This window comes from Rhincodon typus, chromosome 8, assembly GCF_021869965.1.
Source record: "Rhincodon typus isolate 14 chromosome 8, sRhiTyp1.1, whole genome shotgun sequence".
Lineage (NCBI taxonomy): Eukaryota > Metazoa > Chordata > Chondrichthyes > Orectolobiformes > Rhincodontidae > Rhincodon > Rhincodon typus.
Genome location: NC_063339.1, coordinates 88,848,960 through 88,872,710, shown reverse-complemented (window position 1 = coordinate 88,872,710; position 23,751 = coordinate 88,848,960). Strand labels below are relative to the sequence as shown.

At 43.5% G+C, this 23,751-nt stretch overlaps 1 protein-coding gene across 1 annotated transcript; it reads left to right on the top strand.

Moving 5' to 3' along the window:
• Window positions 1-458: 458 nt before the first annotated feature.
• On the top strand, window positions 459-1,652 carry LOC125483633 (protein krueppel-like). Its single transcript, XM_048599640.1, has 2 exons — window positions 459-580; window positions 700-1,652. Exon 2 carries the CDS (start codon window positions 808-810, stop codon window positions 1,228-1,230), a length of 423 nt encoding a protein of 140 aa, XP_048455597.1. The 5' UTR covers window positions 459-580; window positions 700-807; the 3' UTR covers window positions 1,231-1,652.
• The last annotated feature ends 22,099 nt before the right edge of the window (window positions 1,653-23,751 follow it).

Below are 23,751 nucleotides of genomic sequence, written 5' to 3'. Positions count from 1 at the left end.
CAGACCATCTTTTTGTACTAGTCTAACCCAAACCTTACTCAAAACCTATTACATTTCTTATGTTTCCCAGTTCTGATAAAAATTCACATACCTGCAACATTAACTATTTCTTTCTGCACATATATTGCCCAAACTTATGAGATTTTCCAACATGTTCTGTTTTCATTCGCAACTTTTGCTATCCTTTGTATGAAGAATTGTTTGAATGAAGATTTCACATCATCTCCAAATAATGTCCCCTTGTTCTCAATTCCCTCACTTGAGGAAATGGTTTCTATATCTATCCAATAAACACATCCGACAGATTTTGTTGAATTCCTTTAATCTGGAGAAGTATCAATTTACATTTACCTTCCAGGGCGAAGAAATGCTGTTGGATTGGTTTGTAACAAGGCTTTCAGAGACTGACCCCAGGCCTTGCTTCATTTTTTCATCAGCAAGTTTTCTGGTGAAAATTCAGTTTAACCAACCGGAGTGTTGAATATGGGATTTGAATGAGTAATTGCTGCGAGATACGAGACAAGGAAAGACTCATGAGGTTGCTGGGAGAACTGCAACAAAACTATACATGGCTTGACAGGTAGGTGCAGGCATGATTATTCCCCACAAATCACCAGTTTCATTCAGCTCAATTTCACATACTGCCTTTATGTTTTTGTGGGTTCTCATTCACTCTTTCTGCTTAAATCAATTTTACAGTGTATTCAAGGGTGAGGATTTGCAGTTGGTAAATTTAAACCAAACATCTCACCAAGATTTGAAAAATTACTCAATTTATTGTAACCGGAATATCATTGGATTTTGACCATGGAAGAAGAAAACACCTCTCAGAGTGGGAAGAAACCGCACACGTTTTATGTGTGTGGTTGCAGCTTCAGCCAATCATCTGGCCTGTCTAAACACAAGCGCAGTCGTGACAGGGAGAAGCGGTGTAAATGTGGGGACTGTGGGAAGGCATTTAATTTCCCCTGTGAGCTGGAAACTCATCAGTGCCGTCACACTGGGGAGAGGCTGTTCCTGTGCTCCGTGTGTGAGAAGGACTTCACTCGGTCAGCGCACTTGCTGCAACACCAGCGAGTTTGCACTGGGGAGAGGCCGCTCACTTGCTCTGTTTGTGAGAAGGACTTTACTAATTTGTCCAACCTGCTGAGACACAAGCAGGTTCATACTTCTGAGAGATCTTTTAATGTGCAGACAGTCGGAAGTACGACAAAAGTTCCGGGGAACTGACACACCATTGAAGTGGTCATACAGATGAGAGACCATTCAAGTGTTCTCACTGTGAGACGAGGTTCAAACATTCTTCCGAACTCACTCTACATCAATGCATGCATACTGTAGAGAAGCCGTTCACATGTTTCATGTGTCAGAAGAAGTTCACTCAATCATCTCATCTTCAGTCACACCAGCAAGTTCACACTGGGGACAGATCATATGCCTGCTCCGAGTGTGAGAAGAAATTTGCTAATTCATCCCATCTGGTGAGACATCAGCGATATCACAAGTAGTTCTGGTGTTGGGATTGTCTTGCTCATCACATCCAGAACTGATCCATGTATATCAGGCTCTGATTCTGTTGATATTAATAAAGTCCAACCAAGTTAAAGGTGTTAGTACTCTGGGTGTCAAATAAATCAGGTATGTGTCAATTACACATTGTGGTGAATCTTTTTAATATCGAACACAAGTTTGTTATTTTTAAAGGGCTCTCCCTCTCTCCTCCCTCCTCGATCCTCACCTCCAACAATAAGTACAAGGAACGCATGGAGCTTCTTTGTCACTAAGATTGAGAAAATCTGATCAGATCTCTGTCCTGTTTCCCTCTCTCCCATTCGCTCACTGGGACAAGCTGCCTCAAAAGTTTTTTTTGTTTTTTTTTCCATGTATGAGCCCTGGACATTTACTAGTCTCCACTCTGTCTCAATTTCCTAACATGCCATGTTAGAGCTCACCTTGTCCAAGACTCTCACTTCCTGCTACAACGGCCCTATTCCCATGAAATGTCTGACCACTGAATATCTCTATTTGCTGCATTTGTTAATAGTTCTCTTGCTGGCACTGTCCCTTTTTTTGTAAAACTGCCATATTCATGTTTCAACCCCACCATCCCTGCAAGTTACTGTCTCATTTTGAACCTGCTTTTCCCGTCCAAAGTCCTGGAATGAATTGTTTCCTTCCAAATCCAAACTATCTCTCCCAGAAGGCAATGTTTTAATCCCCCAGGCAGATTTCTGTCTCTGCCAAATTCAGGAAAAGCTGCACTTCTCAGTCACAGTCACAGTTCGATGGCGCAACTCGTGCTTGTGTGGAAAATTGTCACATTGCTTCGAGTTTGATGTACAAATAACGACAATCCTTCCCACAAGAACAGGAATCGAGTGAGTTGGAATGATTGCTCGTGCCTGATAATATCCACAAGGAAAACATCTAATCCAAATTAGATGCAGCAGCTATCAGCCAATTGCGGGGGCTTCCACCATGGATTAACAACACTGCCATTCACAAGGTGCTGGAGCAGGAGTAGGCCATCGTGGCAGATCTGATCATCATCAACTCCACTGTGCTGCCATTTCCCATAAGCCTTAATTTCTCTACTGATTAAAAAGAAAAATCTGCCTGTCTAAATCTGGTGAGCACAGGCTCTTGAGAGAATGAACTGGGAAAATAATAATGGGGAGCCACAAAATGGCGGAAGAGTTGAATAAATACACTACACCAGTCTTCACAGTAGAAGCCGCTCGTAGCATTTCAAAATTGTTTTATAGCCAAAAGGCAAAAAAAGGATAGGAAATAAATACAATGAATATCATTGGAGATGAAACGTTAGGAAAACTCATGGAGCTAAATACCAATTAAAGGCCTGGATCTGGTGGGTTGCATCGAAGGATATGAAACAAACTAGCTGCTGAGATCGTGCATCACTGGTAGTCATCTTAAAAGAATATTTCGAGTTTGGAAGAGTCCCAGAGGATTAGAAAACTGCCAGTTTAGTACCTTTATGTAGGGAAAAAAAAGTTAACTGTAGACCATTTAGCTTAACATCTGTCATTGGATACATCTTAGAGTCTATTATAACAAAAGGTATAACAGGAGAGCTAAGGATAGATCCTTGAGGGACAACTAAGTTCAGGTAATTTCGAGAGGAACGAAAGGAATAGGAGCAGGAGAAGGCCATTCGGTCCATTGAACCTGGTCTAAAATTCAACAAGATCATGGTTGATCTTTTCATCGATTCAGCTCCACTTAACTGCCCACTCACCATAACCTTCATTTCCTTTACTGTTCGAAAATCTTTGCCCTAAAATCATTCAATGGGGTTGTCTCAAATTCTTCACTGGGCAGGGAATTCACTGATTCACAATCCTTTGGGAGAAGATGTCCCATCTCAACTCAGTCCTAAATCTGCTCTCCCTTATTTTAGACAATGTTCCCCAGTTCCAGTTCCACCCACCCAATATCCTTGCTTCCCTCTTATCTATTCCATTCATAATTTTAGGACCTCTGCTGTCATTTTTCGAAATTCAATGAGGATAGTCTCAGTCTACTCAATCTCTTCTCATCAGCCATCTCAATTCTGGAATTAACCTAGTGAAACTCCTCTGTACGCCCTCCAGTGCCAGTATATCCCTTCTCAAGTCAGGAGACCAAAACTGTACACAGTACTCTAGGTGTGGCTTCACCAGCACCGTATGCAGCTGCTGCATAACCTCCCTATTTTTCAACTTCATTCTTTTACCAATGAAGGTCAGCATTCCATTTCCTTTCTTAATTACCTGCTGCATCCGCATACCTTTTTTTTTTGGTTCATGCACAAGGACATCCAGGTCCTCTGCGGAGCAACATGCAGCAATGTTTCATAATTTAAATTATAGTCCATTTTGCCATTATTCCAACCAAACTGGATAACCTCAATATTGTACTCCATCTGCCAGACCCGTACCCATTCTCTTAACCTATCTATATCCCTCTGTAGACATTCAGTGTTCTCTGCACACTTTGCTCTACCACTCACCTTTGTGTCATCTGTGAACTTTGACACATTACACTTGGTCTCTAATTCTTAATTATCAATGAAAGTGAGGTTGGAGATGGACAGTTTGAAAAGATGGTAGGATGAAGAGTCAGTATTTCTCAAGAAGGTTGATGATGGTGGAATTATCAGTGAGCGGGACAGAACCAGAAGAGAGAGAGAGAGAATTGTTAACAATATCCATCACACGGAGAGAGGTGGATGGTCAGGAGTTTAGTGGGAACATGGCAGAGGGACCAGCAGTTGGGTCTCATAAATAGGAGCTCTCTCAAGTTAAACTCATCACGAGTCATATCTCTTTCTCTCTCTCTGGTGAGAGGACAGTCCTGTGGTTCTCTGGGGCTACAGCAACTACTACCACAAGGGAGATGCAACGCACTGCAAAAGGGACCAAATTTTATTTGAACTATTGCCAAAATATCATAAGATATACGAAGAGAATTAGACCACTCAGTCCATCAAATTTGCTCTGCCATTTAATCATGGCTGATATGTTTCCCAAAACCATTTTCCTGCCTTCTCCCCATTACCCTTCATCCCCTCACTAATCAAGAAAACATCCATTACTATCTGAAATACGCTGAACGACTTGGCCTGCAAAGTTCTCTGTGTCAATTAACTCTGCAGATTCACCACCCTCTGTCTGAAGAAATTCCTCCTTCTCTCAGTTCTAAAGTGTCATCCCTTCACTCTGAGGTGGTGCTCCGGGTCCTGGTCTCACCTATAGTGGAAACATCTTCTCCATGTCTACTCGATGCATGTCCCTCAGTATTTTGTATGTTTCAATCAGATTCCCATCCCCCACCCCATCCTTCTAAACTCTATCAAGAACAGAGTCGTCAACCATTCCTCATATGACAAGTCCTTCATCCATGTGATTAATCTTGTAGACCACCTCTGGACACCCTCCAACACCAGTACATCTTTTCTTAGATACTGGGCCTAAAACTCCTCACAAATTCCAAATGCAGTGTGATCAGAGCCTTGTTTCGACTCAACAGTACATATCTGCTCCTGTTTTCCAGTTGTCTTGAAATGAATGCCTACATTGCATTTGCCGTCCTAACAAACAACTGAACCTGCAATATAACCCGAAGAGAATCCTGAACTAGAACTCTCAAGTCCCTTTGTGATTCAGATTTCTGAAGCGTTTCCCCATTTTGAATATAGTCGATGCCTCTAGCTTTCCGATTAAAATGTATAACCTCACATTTTCCCTCATTGTATTCCACCTGCCACTTCTTTGTCCACTCTCCTAGCCTGTCTAAGTAATTCTGCAATCATCCTGCTTCCTGAATACGACCCGTCCCTCCACGTATCTTGTGTCATCTGCAAACTTTGCAACAGTACCCTCAATTTCTTTGTCCAGATTGTTAATGAATAATGCGAATAATTGTGGTCCCAACACTGACCCCTGCTGAATGCCACTCGTCACTGGCTGCCATCCTGAAAAAGAGCCCTGCCAGTCACTCAATCCTCAAGCTTTGTCAGTACCTTGGCCCCGAAATCACGGGCTCTTATCTTATTTAACAACTTCCCATGTGGCACCTTGTCAAATGTCATGTGGAAATCCAAACACGTCACTTCCACTCGCTCTCCTTCACCTAACTTGCTCAGGACCTCCTCAAAGAATTCCAAGATTTGTCAGGTATGACTTCCTCTTGATGAAGCTGTGCCGACTCTGCCAAGTACTCCGTGATCACATCCTTACGATGATCTGCCACACTGTTTTTGAGGTATGGCTAATTGGCGTGATTTTTATCCAAAATATTAAAACATTAGCTTCAGTCCTGAATGTGATGAACTGCAAAATCAAATCGCTGTTGAGATGTGTGAACTCTGTGTTTTTTTTTCACAGTCTGGTCTCTCATTAATTTGAGGTAATTGATGGGATGACATCTCCCTCGAAGTTTTAAAGCATTTTCCACAGTCTGAGGATTTAAAAGGTTTGTCTGCAGTATGAACGCATTGATGGCATAACAGTCCTGGAACTTTTACAGCACTTTCTGAAGTCCAGGCATTGAAATGACCTCTCCTCAGTGTGAATGAGCTGGTGTTGCAGCAGGCGAAATGACTGAATGAATCCCTTCCCACACACTGAGCAGGTGAATGGCCTATTAATGGTGTGACTGCGTCGATGAGTTTCCAGCTCAGGTGGGGAAATGAATTCCTCCCCACAATCCCCACATTTCCATAGTTTCTCCCCAGTGTGACTGCATTTGTGGTTTGTGAAGCCTGATAATTGGCTGAAACCTTGTCCACACACAACACGTGTACGGTTTCCCTCCAGGGCAGTTTCCTTCCATGTCAAAATCAGATCACGTTCCATTTGTGATAAAACTGACAACTCCATCAGATCATGTTATAATGGTTGGTTTGTAAATCTTCCCCTTCTCATATCCTGTGAAATTGATGTTAAACAAACAACAACAGAGTGAGAGGGAATCTCTCACAAGACTCTGGCTTCTATGTGAAGGGAGGGACTAAAGGAGGGGGATTTTCATTACATACAACTTGACCATAACCTTATCAGAATCTTCCAAATACTCAGCCTCCACGAACGAGAAGCAGCAGGGAACGCGAACACCATCACCTCCAGGTCACGCACCATCCTGACTTGTCTGACATCTGGCCCTGGTGGAGCAGAAATTTCCTCCAATTAAATATTGGCAAAACTGAAATCTTTGTCTTCAGTCCCCAACACAAACTCCACTGCCTCACGACTGACTCCATCCTTCTCCCTGGCAACCGTCTGAGTCTGAACCAAACACATCATAACCATGGTGAAATATTTCACCCCAAGATAACTTTACAACCACATATCCCGACCATCACAAAGGCAGCCCACTTCCACCCCAGTAACATCACCCGGCTCCTCTTAGTCTCTGCCCATCTGCTGCTGAATGTCTCATCCATTCCTTTGTTCCTTCTGGACTTATCTAATCTCACACTTTCCCCACTGTCCTCTCACATTCCCCTCTCTGCACTTGTCTAACTTCCTCTGCCTCTATTAATGGATGTACTTGAGCTCTATTTGGTGTTTTATTCTTCCTTCCATTCACTGTATCCGAACGAGAGTTTTACCACTGCCCATTCTCCCAAGCATGTGCTGCTGCCTTAGCAGCTTTATCTTCCCACACAAGCTCCCACAACGCAGTCAGGGAAGGAGTTACAGGTTATTCACCCAGTGATGTAATCCTGAGGTCATCCAAAACTCTGCTGCCTGTGTGAGAATTTGCACCAAGTCTGCTTCACCCACCACCCTTTGCTTGTGCTGCTAAACTTTAAGCTTTTCATTCTTCTATTCAATCTATTGATAGTGTCCTTTTTCTCTTTCTCTGCAATGTTCTCCAGCCCTCTCAAAGGCAATTACAGATAGCCAATAAATGCTAACCCAGCCAGCGAAGCCCACCTCCCAAGAATGAATTTCAACAAATGCCCTCCAAGATATCTGCATTACCTCGAAGTCCGACCTCCTGAGCATTCTCGATTTTAACTGTTCCACATTTGGTGCCCTCAACTTTCACCTAATAAGGCCATAAAGTGTGACATTTCCTCACTAACCTTCTCACTCTCTCAACCACACTTTTCCACTTTAAAGCTCTCCTTGAAAACTACATATTTGATCATAAAACATTTTGTCAACTCTGGCATCTTGTTTATGTGATTGTAATCAAAAAATGCTTTATAACCACTCCTGAGGAACAGCTTGGAAGTTTCCACCATGTGAAAGGCACTATATTCATATAAATTAACTGTCATCGATTGAGACAAATATCACAGTCCTTACCTAACAACATTGTGGGAGCTACTAAGGGAGGATAATTGCCATGCAGCAAATGGTCAGGGGATGTTCAGCTGTAAAAACCTCATTTAGAGAGTCAATGGAAGTAACAATAAAACACCTAAGACAGTTGCACCTATTATTGGAGTTAGAGGAGGTTAGACAATGACAGAGAGTTGATCAGGGAGAGCAGAGATTAACCAGAGTAGTGAATGGATAGTGATTCAGATCCACTGTAAAGGGGTCACACCAATCCCAGGGCTATGTCAAGCTTTCACAGATAACTAAGAACAGCAATAGAAGCTGAATCATGCAGGTTCCTGATTAAAAATACTGAAACAATTTCAGTGCTTTCAAATTTAAAATCTAATGCCAAAGTCTGCTGCTTGAAAGAAACTGGGGTCAGTGGAAACTCTTACCCAGCAATCACGGCGATGTTATTGAGCAATTGATTGTGTGATAAGATCACGCGCATGAACACAGTGCATTTGGGTCTCCGCAAACAAGTGATCACCACAAAAGATGTGAGCGTCTTTGGATGGATTTAAAAGGAGATTGATCAGAATGAATAAATGTGGAGCTGGAAAAGCATAGTCAGTCAGACAGCATCCAAGGAGCAGGAAAGTCAACGTTTCAGGCTGAAACCCTTTGACAATACTGGGGTTGATCAGAATGGTTCAAGGAATGAGGAATATTAGTTTTAAGGTCAGGTTGGAGAAACTGAAGTTGCTCTGCATAGAGCGAAGAAGACTGACGTGAGATTTGAAAAAGGTGTCTAGTTTTATGATAGGTTTGGATAAGGCAGATAAAGAGCAGCTGTTACCATTCGCTGATTGCAAAGGTATTAGAGACACAGATATAAGATATTGGGTCAGTGTTACTGGGATATGTAAGGAAGGAAATTTATGTAACTTTTATTTCACTCAATACTTTCATTCAAAGGCCAATAATATCCAGTGCTGAATGAATAAAGGATAAAGTGGCACGATCAGATCTTGGTATATAATTTGGTTTGAGTTTCCAATCAGCAAATCCTCTTTCAGCATGCTGTAAAATAAGTTTACGAAAGCCATCTCAGTCAGTCCAGTGAAGAATTTCAGATGAAACAAACATTTTTGTGATTTTGAGTTAGCTGTGTGTAAATACTCCCCTCCTCACTCCCTGTAAAAGTAGTTTATAAACTCCATCCCTATTAGTTCAGGATACACATTCATAACATTCTGTCAGAGATAATAAGAACTGCCGATGGTGGAGTCAGAGATAACATAGTGTGGAGCTGGAGGAACACAGCAGGCCAGGCAGCACCGGGAGAGCAGGAAAGTTGACCCGAAGCATAACATTCTCTTCCCTGGCCCTGAGTGATCGCACATGCGCCCCGCTGCCCTTTGCCCCATACAAAGATGGCGGACGATAACAGGGGGCCTGTCCCGAATAAGGTGCAGCGATTTGTCCAGTTTCGTGAAACGAGGACAATATTATCTTTACACAAAACCAAGCGTATCCACAAAGTGGTTAGGAAACCCTCCCCGTCGACCGGCCGGCCCATCGCCTGCTCTGCTCCGCCTCATTGTTACCTTTACAACTGCTCCTCAGGATCGCTCCGACCGCGCATGCGCTATGCCATGGTTGTGCCACAGTGTGTCTGTGCATGCGCAGTGATAAGGAAACCGCCCATCGGGGACGTTAACCAACGCTCGGAATTTTGGGTTAACGCAGCCGCCATTGTAGATTTTTAATTTTATAAGTCACGACGTGTACAAGCAATCTTTCTGTTTATCTTTTATAAGCACAGCTGACCTATATCATGCATACAATAAAGAATAAAATATCCCTTTGAGTCCCATGTTTACAATATCACAAAACCTGACACTGAGCCACGCATTAAAAGCTAAAGTTGTCATACTTGTTCTGGGCCATTATTAGAGAGAGAAAAGTGATGGTGGTTTAACCTGAGAGACAACACTCCTCGGGTGAGCAGAGAGTTTGAAAACGAAAGTCATTAGCGGTAACCAGAGGGATATAATCTCAAACTACTGGCATCATGTGGAAAACTGGCAAATGGCTCTGAGGATGAGTTTGGTTTTCGGAACTGTCTTCAAGGAGGAAATTGTAGATTTCGTGTTCCAGCAAATAGTAACTTTTCCTGTCATTGCTGGAAATGCTGTTTTTGTTCCATTGAAGCCCTCAAGACGTTGAATACCTATTTAGATGAGCACTTAAAACGTCAGAACACACAAAACCAAGTGCCAGAAACTGGATTTACAAGTGAGATGTTTAATGACTGGCATCGATATCATATCATAGAATAATCTCTGTCATTTTGCAAATGATAAAATTCAAAAGAATTGCCAGCAAGAGAAGTTGCAAGCATTGCATGCACCTTCGTTGGTGCTCTAGTAGTTGTGATTCAGCACTCTGACTGCTGTTTCCTGGATTGATTTCCAGTCAGGGAGTGAGGATTTATTGTTCCCGTCCAAACTCTTAGCATGAACATGAATTTCTGGCAAAATAAATCCAGCAAGGAGAGCATCTCTATCAGAATCAGTGACTGTTTAACATCAGAGATGAATTAAATGGGAAGAAGCACTGAAATCCATTGCTTTCATCTGCTCAGAAACAGTCCTCCAAAAATGCTTCTTGTTGAAACAGACAGGTGTTTTGATGATGTAACGGATTGGATGCGAAAAGGTTAGTTCCCTTCTGTGACCGTCAAGGAATGGAGTGTCTAATATCAGAATGGAGATCGCACATTGAAGGCAGAAACGAGGTAAAATTTATTCTCTCAGATGGTTGTGAATCGGTGGATTCCTTTACAGCAGAGGGTTGTCGACCCTGGGTAATTAAGTGTATTTAAAGCTGAGATCGAAAGATTTTTCGCAGCAAGGGTATCAAAGGTTATGGAGAAATCCAAGAAAGTGCAGTTCAGGATTATCAGATCAGGATCATCCGCTCATTTAATAGTGGAGCAGACTTGATGGGCTGAGTTGTCTCTTTCTACTCATAAAATGCATGATGTTAATATAAGGCTGCAAAACTGACCGGAGTAAAATTTGCCAACTTGAAAATGCGTGGATTCCATTGGGGCACTGAACCGAGATGAGATGTGCTAAGGGCAGGAAACAAAGGGGCAGTCATTATGGTTGGTTGTTCCGGAGTGATCTGTTTCCCAGGGCAAACAGGAAAAAACAGTCTTCAGTGCCCACATTGAGCCTGGCTCCATTAGGCCTACAGTCAACTCTCACAAACCACCATTGCCCATCACTTTTCCTGACCTCCCCTGTTCTTGTCTGAGACAAATTGCACGTCAGGCAATTGCAGCTGACATTGCTGATGTCGAACTGTAATATGGAGTGAAGCGATACTGACTGGTCCACGGCATAATTCTGCTTCTAAAGATCAGTAAATATTTCGTATTTATTATTGTAAATTTTAACCATGAACACGCCATGGCAGTGAAGGCACTGAATCTTAATCAGCAGACTGCGAGGGAAGACTTCTATCTGTATCACCCTGGTCACTGTCTGATTCAGCATTGCACCTCTCATCCTTCTGCACATGATTCCCCTCTGCTCCATCTCGGTTTTGTCACTTTGTCTTCGTTTATAATGCACCGACTATCCCGTCATCTATTACATTGCAGTTTCTCATGCATGAAACCCTACCTTACAGGGCACAGTCTTCGCTCTGTAGCACAGTATTGAAAGCAATGGTCTTGGAAAGCATCGGTCATAAGTTTACTTCTAACTGGAGCATATGAGAATGTTTGTACAACTGTTGCATCCAACCTCCAAAGGAGCACTTTCAATATCGTCTGAAATTATGACAATGTCATTTCCTCCACAGGCCAGAAGGCAGGTGAGGTGAGGTATTATAAACTGCAGATTGACAAGGAAACAATGGTGTGGTAACACGGAGAGGGGAGTGGCCGAATGTTTTTTGTTTCTTTGCTGTAATCAGATTCTGGTTTTGAAGTGTGAAATGGGACAATATAACCCAAGTGGGTGAAATCCCACTTTGTGTGGGTTGGTCTCTGCTGAGGCCTTTATCACTTTCTGGGAAATGTGTCAGTGTGTTACCTTCTGAGGGTGAAAATGTGGTCCAGTTCCCCAACGGAACGTAAACATCTCAAACGGCCGGTCCATCGCCTCGTAGCACACAAGGCTATGGGCCAAGGCTGGAAACTGGGATGTTGAACCTCTTTCCATGTTGTAAAAACATGATGAATCAATCATTTTCGAGGATAAACTACTGTCATAGAAAGAAAAAAAAAGCCAGAAGTTGTGTCATTAAGAAACGATGCACACCCCCTTGTCACTGTTCCTGGTGGTCTAGTGGTTAGGGTTCAGTGCTTTTACTGCCGCAGCCCCGGTTCGATTCCTGATCAGCGAGTTCAGTTTTATTGTTCCTGATGGTGACAACAGCAAAGGCAGTGCAGCTCTGTCCGCAATCCTTTCAATGTCAGTTAATGACCCCGAGAACATCAGATTCCATATTCCAGCCGCTGAAAGAGGGGAAAGGTGTCTTAGCCGTCACTGCTCAGTCAGGCTATTCACCATTGTGTTGTGTTGTTAGCAGGGACATCAGCAGTAAGAGTAACATGCACAAGATGAACAACCAGCAAAGATAATCACCTTCGCTACTTCAATTCAATAGTATCCCTTTTGTGAAGTGGTGAGTTTCACTGCCATTTGTCTTCAGGAAGCTGCAATTCACCCTATCGAGAGTGGTCAGCCATTCGATGAGATCGCTGCTGATCTGATAAATGTCAACTTCGCTTTCCTGCTTTCCCTCCGTAATCTGAGTTAAATTCGAGCCGAATCACAACATTATATATTGCCAATATTTTTCGGAAGTTTAGATTACTTCAGTGACCTGTGCATGAAATTGAATAATATGAAACGAGCTTAAAAAAAAGCCCTTCCCGCAATTCAACCCAGTGCAGGCTCAGCCATATGACAAAAATAAGAAAGCGAAACCGTTACCTCCATTTCTCCCACCACAGATTTCTCTCTTGACGAGTTGAATATTTGCAGCATTTTTCTTTATAATTGTGACATTTTCACGGACAGATCCTCCCTCAATCCACAAATATCTGTGCTGCTAAAAACAATTTTGCCTCAAATTAAAATTGCTGAGTATCTTTTCATATAGCTTGATGCCCCAATAATCCCTGCTCCATTTCAATAAAAGCTGCTCCGGGTGAGGTTGGAACTCAGCCTCTGCATTTCACGTGCCTCGATACCGTCATAGAAGGACCACGCGCTCACCGATTGCGTCACTTCTATCTGTATCACCCTGGTCACTGCTTGATTCTGCATTGCATTCTCTCATTCTTCTGCACATGACCTCCTCGGGTCTATCTCAGTTTGTCACATTGTCTTGGTTTATAATGCACAGAGTATCCCGTCATCTGTTATCACAGAGTGGCTCCGCGCGCTTATTGCCATCCCCACTTCCGGTCATATCTTCGCGGCTGGGCCACTGAGTTTCTCTGGTTGCGGGCCCGGGAACTGGGATTATACGGTCGTCCGCAGCAATGTTTACTTCCTTGTATGAGGGAACTGGTGAAGTATCCAATGTTAAACTAGATTGCTATTGAAAGATACATTTCAACAAAAGCTTGCACTATCCCTCAAGTCTTTGATATTTTGTAGAAATCTATCAATCTCAACATACTCATTGATGGAATCCCCACAGTCTCTGGTAGCATCGTAATTACAGATTCCAGCCCTCTGTGAATCCCCACATTACAGTGCACTGCTTGGAAGGCATTTCTATGGTGGATCTGGTGCTGTTCCTAACATATCCTCGGCCACTTACATTTTGGCTCCTTACAAGTTAGCTCATTCCTGTGATGCCATGATTGGCTAGTGGTTAGTACTCTATGTTGTGGCCGTAGCCGCCTAGGTTCGAGTCCGAATCATAACAGCGGGTGCTTGTCGCATTTTTTTTATTCCTTGTGACACGGGCAAAAGAAATGCGGCAAGTGTCAAACATTTTTACGTGAAAATATCCTTTGAGGTGGTGACAAGCATCTCTCAACCCCAGCTCTCTCACATATCTGCAGTTCTTGTATCAGAATTCAAACCCACCACTTGGAGATTTCTCTCCCACCCACAATCACTAACTCTCCTTCACGTCCCTCCTTCCACTTCATTGAGGCACTGCACAATCTAACATCCATTTTCACATTGACATCGTTCATTCTGTTTTGTTGTGGTCAGTGTTGCTGTGTGAACGTGGCCTGTCTCACCACCGGGATCTTTAAACCAGACGAAATATTTAGATACTGGGACAGTGAGATCAAGACTCATGTAGCAGCTTTTACTGACATGGACCATTGATTATTGGAACATCAGACTTAGGAAAACGACACAGGGCAATAATGAGCAAAATAGACTTCATCGGAAAAGACCAATTTCTGTGGCTTTCTCCATCATTTATTGTATTTGTTCATTCAGCTGTAGCTAGAGTATTGTGTGCAGGTCTCTAATTCACGTTATTGTGGCATGTGATAGCACCAGAAACGGTGCAGAAGAGATTTACCAGGGTATTGTCTCGGCTGAAGAGTTTCTGTTATGAAGAGACTTCGAACAGACTGTGGTCGTTTTCCTTAGAGCAGAGGAGACGTACAAAATAATGAGTGATATCGATAGGGTAGACTCATGTAAACGCTTCCCCTTGATGGGGGGATCGATCACCAGGGTGCATAGATTTAATGTAAGAGGACGGAAGTTTTGAGTAAATTTGCGGAAAAACGCTTTCAGCCAGCGGGTGTTTGAAATCTGGAAGCCACTGCCTGTAAGTGTCCAAGAGGCAGATATCCTGATGACTTTAAGAAGCATTCAGATGTGAATTTGTGATGCTATGGCATTGATGACTATGGGCTAAGCAATAGAAATATAATTTGAATATTTAAGCGATTGTATTTGATTGGTGCACACGTAAACGGCTTAAGGGGCATTTGCACTCAAGGTCCTCAGCACTATAATGATTAGTGTCCCCGCCTGTCATGCGGGAGATGGAGGTCCAATTCCCTGAAGGGCCGGATCCAAGAATTTTTGGGGCCTTTCAGCAAAAAGGACCCAGCTTCGATTTCAGCTTCAGCTGATGACTACGTGGAGTATGCACATTCTCACCATGTCTACGTCTGAGTGCTTCAATTTCTTCCCACGGTATAAACTTATGCAGGCTAGGTGAATTGAACACAATGAACATAGAAGAGTACAGAACAGGCCCTTCGGCCCACGATGTTGTGCCGAACTATTATCCTACTCTAAGATCAAACTCCCCTGCATACTCGATATTTTACGATCATCCATGTGCCTGTCCAAGACTCGCTCAAATGACACGAATATATCTGACTCAACTACCACCGCCGACAGCACATTCCACGCACCCACCACTCTCTGTGTAAAGAACCTACCTCTGACATCTCCACTACACCTCCCTCCAATCACCTTAAAAGTATGCCCCCTCATCATAGTCACTTCTTCTCTGGGAAAAGGTCTCTGGGTATCCACACTATCTATGCCTATCATCATCTCATATACCTCTATCAAGTCACAGCTCATCCTTCTTCGCTCCAAAGACAAAAGCCCTAGCTCCCTCAACCTTTCCTCATAAGACCTGGCCTCCAGTCCAGGCAGCATCCTAGTAAATCTCCTCTGCACCCTCACTAAAGCTTTCACATCCTTCCTATAATGAGGCGATCAGAACTGAACACAATATTCCAAGTGTCGTCTAACCAGGGTTTTAAGTAACTGAAGCATAACCTTGCGGCTCTTAAACTAAATTCCCTTGCCAATGAAAGCCAATGCACCATACACCTTCTTAACAACCCAATTAACTTGGGTAGCAACTTTGAGGGGTCTATCAATGACCCCAAGGTCCCTCTGTTCCTCCACATTGCCAAGAATCCTGCAATTAACCCTATATTCTGCATTTAAATTCGACCTTCCAAAATGAATCACTTCACACTTTTCCAGGTTGAGTTCCATCTGCCACTTCTTTGCCCAGCTTTGCATCTTGTCAATGTACCGTTGCAACCTCCAACAGCCCTTCACACTATCCACCATGCCACCAACCTTCGTGTCACCATCAAACTTACTAACCTACCCTTCCACTTCCTCATCCAAGTCATTTATAAAGATTACAAAGAGTGGGGTTCCCAGAACAGATTCTTTCAGAACACCACTGATCGCCTAGCTCCAGGCTGAATAATTTTCATCTATTGCAACCCTCTGGCTTCTATTGGACAGCCAATTCTGTATCCAGACAGCCAAATTTCCATGAATCCCATGTCTCCTAACTTTCTAAATGAGCCCACCTTGGGGAAACTGATCAAATGCTTATCTAAAATCCATATGCACCACATCCATTGCTCGATTTTCATCAATGTAATTTGCCACATCCTCAAAGAATTCAATAAGGCTTGTGAGGCATGACCTGTCCCTCACAAAGCCACATTGACTATTTCTAATCAAATTGTGCTCGTCCAAATAATCATAAATACTGTCTCGCAGAATCTTCACCAATAATTCGCCCACCACAGAATGACTGACTGTTCTGTAATTCCCAGGATTACCTCTATTCCCTTTCTTGAACAAGGGAATAACATTTGCCACCCTCCAATCATCTGGTATTACTCGAGTCGACAGTGAGGACGCAAAAATTATCATCAAAGGCGAAACATTCTCTTCCCTCCCTTCCCGTAGCAACCTTGGGCATATCCCGTCTGGCCCAGGGGGCTTATCTATCCTCATGTTTTTCAAAATTTGTAGCACATCCTCCTTCCGAACATCCACCTGTTCGAGCGTATCTGCCTTTTTCATGCTATCCTCACAAACGTTAAGGTCCCTCTCACTGGTGAATACTGAAGCAAAGTATTCATTAAGGACCTCCCCTACCTTGTCCGACTCTGCACACAAGTTCCCTCCACTATGCCTGATAGGCACTACCGTAAATCTGAACATCGTTTTGTTCCTCACATAAGTATAGAATGCCTTGGGATTTTCCTAAATCCTCCCCGCCATACCCAGCTTCTTGCTCTCCTCTGTCCATTCTTCAGTTCCTTCCTGGCTACCTTGTCGACCTCTAGAGCCCTGTCCGATCCTTGTTTCCTTCACCTTAAGTAAGCTTCCTTCTTCCTCTTGACTAGGTGTTCCACGTGTCTCGTCATCCAAGGCTCCTTCAACTTACCACCCTTTCCTTGCCTCAGTGGGACAAACCTATCTAGTACTCACAGCAATTGCTCCCTCAACAACCTCCACATTTCTGTCATGCATTTCTCTGAGAACATCTATTCCCAAATTCCTCTCCGAAGTTCTTGCCTGACAGCATTGTAATCCCCCCTCCCCGAAAAGTGAAATAACATACCTGGGCTCATCGAGGAGATGTACCCAGGACCTCTCGCATGTTCACACTGCATAGTACCCTAAACAAGGGTCATACCACGAATCCAACAAGCCTTTCCTGTTTTTGGCTTCATATAATTCATATAATTGCGATGGGAAATTGCCCCATTGTGTGCAGGGATGTGCAGGCCAGGTTGGTAAGCCATGCTAAATGCGGGTTTATGAGGATGAGCGGGTGTCACTATTTTATACTTGGCTCTGGACGAGAATGGTCACCGTTTCATATCGGACTGTGGGGTATAATGTTCACTCTTTTATGTTGGGCTCTGCGAGAGAATGTTTACTGTTTTATATCGGACTCTGTGGGAGAAAGTTCACTGGTTTATACTGGACTGTGGGGGAGAGTGGTCACGGTCGAACATCAGGCACTGGGGCCGTATGTTCACTATTGTACATCGGGCTCTGGGGAGCTTAGTCACTGGTTTATATCAATCCCCATTTTACTCCTCCTCTACCTTCACGGGTGTGATATGTGCCGCAACAAATACCTGCAGCCCTTCAAGCAAAACAAAAATGAATGGCATTCTGAATGTATCTTTTAGACTCGGTGACCAACAAATGCTTTGTGTCTGTGAGAATGTATATTCCGATAAAGAAAATACGAGCTCTACGACATTTCTGTGATTTACATTTTCACGTTGGAATATGATTCGGTCCCTTGTTCAAACCATTTAACTTTCCGGTGTAAGTGTAACATGATCAGCACCGGATTGCAGGGAAAATGCACAAAAGCCAAGTGAACGGTGCAAGAGATGATACCGTGCAACATACTTACAGTTATTAAGCTTGTGATGCAAAATAAGTGGCTCCAAAAAAAAATCCTTTGCCTGGAATAGTAAGCAGATTTAGAATCCGAGAACGGCAGATCCCATTGCGAAATTGTTTCACAGGTAGTCCAGGCACGAGCAACATTATCATAATTCCTTTCACTTTCCCTGTCTTTCTGCTTAGCCAGTCAGTATTCCGGCGAAGATTTCCACTTCTGGGCAAGAGCAAATAACAGAGGCCACACGACACCATGTTATACGAGCAATTGTCTCAAAAATGATTTTTGCGATGTTGCTGCTGGAACACAACAAAAGCGAAGGCCCCGGTTAGGGCTTCGAGGAAGCCTATCCTCCTCGTCCATTTTCTCAGCTGCTCAGCTATGGCCAGCTACAATGTCAATTTCCCACTAGATGCCAATACCCCAATACCCTGGGGCATTTCCAAACTGCTCCTCCAAACACACTGGAGGTTTAATCCATCGCCACTTACCGGAAACTGCTCAAGTCAGGAAATGAAAAGAATAAGAGTAAAAATGACCCAGGAAAAGTGAACGTGAGCAATCACAGTCTCGATTAGATTAGGTTTCCCTTCTGATCAACAATGCGGATGTGCCTGCACCGCAACGATTGCAGCGGATCAAGGAGGTGGCTCATCAGCTCCCTTCTCCAAAACAGAAGTGAAGGAAATGGGAGAAATTTCACATCGCAATACCTTCCTTTTCGCCAGGAAAGGCAAATAACCGCAAGCAGACTAAATGCAGGATTTTGTTTCACATCAGCAGCAAAATAACGATCTGCATTCACTTTTCGCGAATAGGGTGAGCAACGCAACATGCCTGGGGCATGGCGTAGCAGTGCAGCCTGCTTGTTCCTGCTATCATGCTGGGGGCATTCCGCACACGATAACGACTGCACCATGAAAACACGCCGTGGACGCTGACCCGATGGGGGCTTTGTGCTGTCCCACGTCAAAGATTACCTTGGGCAAAACAAAGAGAAGTTAAACGCAGCTTCGGTATAACAGTTAACCATAGATGGTCTTGAACCCACGCCTTCTCAGGCACTGCAACCTGAATTTAGCAGCTTAGACTGCGCGGCCCTGTCAGCACACGATAGGTTCAGCTCTCACATACGATATTTCCTAATGATGCTACTGCACACAACTGATGCAAAGGCACCGGGAAATTCTTGTGAGGAACCCTATCCTTCTTGTCTGTTTTTGTTGCTGCTTAGCTATGCCCGGCTACAATATCGGTTTTGCACCAGATGCCAATAGCCTTCAATCAAGACCAATATCAACGCAAAGCCGAACGCATCTTGTGAGATTCGGTTGAGCAACAAATATAATGTGCCTGTGCGAAAGTATATTATGCTTCGGTAAAGAACACTGCACCATATTTCCGGGTTCACCCACATCACTTCTGTCACACACTGAAAACTCAGTTTTTCCCCTCTGTTACCAAGAATGAAGATTTTATTGAATAAACCCACACGATCACAAAAGAAGATAATTTTCCTTGTGAATTGGGTAACGTTCAGGGAGACCTCACTGATGTTTTCCGTGGTATCCTCAGAAGTAGGTAATTCTGGTTCAGCTTTATTTGACATGGAGCCGCCCAGGAAGTGACCATTCTCATTCTGTGACTCTGAATATTCTTGTTAGTGCAGGATTGGAGTTGGGTTTGCCCCTTTCAAAGTCTTGTCATTTATTATACAAGCGGCTGCACCTACAAACTGATCTCTGGGACTTCCAGTGAAGTGGAAACAAATTGCTCTCCAAAACAGGAAGCCAGTATCTTAATCAAAGCAGCGGAAGAGAAACCATGTTTTAGGCGGAGCTAAAGCTGCTGGAGGACTGAGCAGCCCGGCTTCACCTCAGAAAGTAAAGTTGCAAGAAGTAAAAACACTCACTGTGGGGCTCGAACCCACGACACTGAAATTAAGAGTCTCATACTGTACCGACTGAGCTCACCAGTCTCAACGAAACGCTACTTATTTTCCGATTTCACACAGAGCCAAATCCCCTGCAACCGAATTTCAATGTGCCAAATATGATCCACCTGGAAAATCACAAGTTTCCGGTTCATTCCTCCCAATCACAAATAACATCAGTTACATCTTCCACTTTTCAGCTGTTCCTCCTTCAGACCATTATTACTCATTTTCAGCGCTTGTTCCGGGATTTAACATTCAAAATTCATATTTTAATGTTGGTGCCCTCATCCTTGAGTTGCCCATGCGACTGTCAGTCACTCTGAGAGACGGTGAATCTGCTTCAATAAACCCAATCATTTCTGTTACAGACTGTGTGAAATGCGTGTCTGTCTGTCCTGTCTCACTCAATACATTCAGCACTTTGTCTGTTCGGTACATCAGCAAATTCTGCAGCTTCGCATCTGGGGACTGGATTTTCACAGTTCGGTTAAAAAGATTCGAAGGTCAAGAAGAATTTGCTGCAGCCGTTGTGAAATGCAAAAGGATTTTCACCCTTTTCCACACGGGAACAACTGTTCAGAAGGAACAGGTTTCCACTCGTTGTATCAAATGAGGTTTCCCAAGTGAGGCTTAGAGTAAGTTTCACTCACTTGGAGATTGTGTCAATGTTGCTCTGAAGTTTACTGAGCGGGATGGAATCTCCCTGTGTTTTTCTGAGCCTGTGCTCGGTGCATTGAGAGGTTTGGCCCCGGTTGGAGGATCTTGCCTCCCAAGGATGGACACGAAGCGTCTGATTGAATCTGCAGTGGCCGCTTTCTGCTGGCAGCGGAGGATTGGAGAGTGCGGGGTCAAATCCTTCTGCTTGTCCCTGTCTCACTCCGTGTGGAACAGGAGAAGAGAAAATCATTCATGGGGTTTATTTGATTCCAATATCTTCATCGATTTCTATGAATTAAATGAAGGTACATGTTGAGAATAACTGTATTAAAACTTGTATGTCTGAGGTCTGACTGGATAACTGTGGAGCTGACAAAGTTTCCAAGCTATCTCCTGAAGGTACAATCCCGATTGACAATCTTCTGTGTCACCGGAAACGTCGATGAGTAGGAAAACACAAGAGGCTGCATTCCTGGGTAGTCTCAAAACACCAGTCTTTCTCTCAATATCCGAATGTGCTGACCAATTGCAAATCAGAACCTGTTAACATGAGGCTCTGCAAAAGCTCCTAATGCAGGGAGACAGCCTCATTGCGCAGCTGGAGGCCTTTCAATTTTCAGAACCTATCACCGGTTTATGTGTGATGCTTACATGCAGTAGAGTTGTGGTGTTAGCACGGACATGAGCAAGAACGGTAACATTCACAGCGTGAACAACCAACAAAGATAATCACCGTCACTGCTTTACTTCAAGGTCCCTGATTTGTGAAGCCGTGAGTTTTACTGGCAAAGAAAATCCATTTGTCATCAGGAGGCTGCTTTAGTGCCTCTTGTTTTTCTGCTCGATTCACCATGGAGTTCCTTTCTGCTGTTCCACAAGTACTTCTGCTTTTCCTTTTCTTGTATTCTCATCCCTTCATTCACAGTTTGGTCGGAATAACGAGGTGAGGCTGGATAAACTGTAGCCTTACCGGGGAATATTGTGGTAATGGCACAGACATTTTTCTTTTTGTTTCTGTCAGTTAGCAGCCATTTCGAATGGAGAATTGGTCCTTTCAGTGTCTACCACAATATGTGTCTCTATTTGTCTCTCTTTGACTCTGTGTATCCACCTCACCCCCTTTCACATTCTCCGACACTCCATTGTCGACATCCCTCATTTCCCATTTCTGCTCTTTGAAAAGATCACACTCATTCATTTTTACACCAACAGTAAAGACATCGCTATAATATTATAATTGAGGTGGCATTGTTTTTTTTTTTCTGGTGGATTAGGAATTCTATTTTGAATACTGAAATTCACAATCTTTTGAGACAAGAAGTGACTTCTTACCTCAGTCATAACAGACAGACACATTATCCAAGGAATGTGAGCCCAGCACTAGACACTCCACTCTCAAAGTGTCTCCGAATTTCAGAATTTTCAAAGAGCAGAAATGGGAAATGGAGGATGTGGACAATGGAGTGTCAGAGAATGTGAAAGGGGGTGAGGTGGACACGCAGAGTCAAAGAGAGACAAATAGGGACACATATTGTGGTAGACACTGAAAGGACCAATTCTCCATTCGACATGGCTGCTAACTGACAGAAAGGAAGAGAAAAAGGCAACTATTTAAGCATACCCTTTCAGCACCTCATGGCAACGGAAGCAACATTACAGCTGATGAAGTCCCTTTAAAGTTGTAGAGTTGGCGTGAGTAAGCGATTTTGATAAATACGTTGATTTGACAGATAAAGCGAATAATTTCTCCTGACATTATAATATAGAAATGCATAATTAACGGAGTAGGGACAAACGGTCAGTGGATCTGAAACGTCAGCTCTGTTACTCCCTACAGATGCTGCTAAGTTTCTCGTCCAATTTCTGTTTTGTGTCAGATTGTCTCAGTTCTTTGTTTTATGGTAACCTGCACAACGTTTAGGGCAAGTCAGATTCGCTGCTAATCAGTCAGAAGTTCTGGCACCACGATAAATTAGCACAACAGAACTTCTATTCCCTGACTGAGAATTGAACCGAGGCAGCAGTAACTGAAAGTGTTAAATCCTAACCACTGGACCATCAAGATATACAACAGAGCAGCTCGTGTCTTTTCTTAATGTCACTGCTTTTACGTTTTCATTTCTGATCATATTCGCTGCAGATCGGTTTCTCCGTCTCTGAGTTTTTAACAGCGTGGAAGAAGACCATTTGGCTCATCGTTTCAGTGCGGCTCATCAAACCTCCATCCATTCTAGTCCCAGTTTCCAGCATTTGGCCCATAGCCTTGTGTGCTTTGACTTTACGAAGGCAAATGTCAATGCATTTATCCCTATGATGTCAAATAACACAACAAATGTGCCTGGAGTTTGAGATGGTAAAACTGCGTTAATACCTCCTTGTGGAACTCATCCTCTTTTACACCCACAGAGGGAGACACAGGGGCACATCCCCGAGAGTGACAGAGACCTCAGGATTATACCTGCTCCGTGTGCTTCATGTCCGCTCTCCGTTCCCAGGCACAAGCTTCTGTGATAAAAGGCAGCTTTAGGTGGAACACTAGCAACTTCTCCGGACAATGAGAACTGTTTCCGTGAGCTGGGATATAAAATGGACAGTGAGCTGAAATAGTCTCACAGGCTGCTCACGTGCAACTTTCAATTTTGAATACACACCGACCGAATCAATGCAGCACCTTAAATCGTGGGAGGTTTTCTGCTTCTTGATCTCTAACCAGCAGTGATTGACATACGTCCCTCTTAACCGATTTGGGTGAAATATTCGTCGGCCACCTCACCTCCACAAACAAGAATACAATGAGCAAATCCCTTTCAGCTCTCAACCGTAGTCGGCGGTATTCAAACAGCACAAGGATAGCCAATTGATTTGCACCCCATCGCCTTAACCACTCGGCCAGGACTGTATACGTCGCAGTAGTGGCTCTGCTTTCCAGGTCTCTCTCTCTTTCTGTGTGTGGAGCTGAGGAAGAGTGAATCATGACTCGGTTTGTTTGAATCCAATCACTTCTCAGATTTCTAAAGGGTTAAATTCAGTACATGGTAGATAAGAACATAACATAAGAACATAAGAACTAGGAGCAGGAGTAGACCATCCGGCCCCTCGAGCCTGCCGCACCGTTTAATAAGATCATGGCTGATCTTTTTGAGACTCAGCTCCACTTACCCG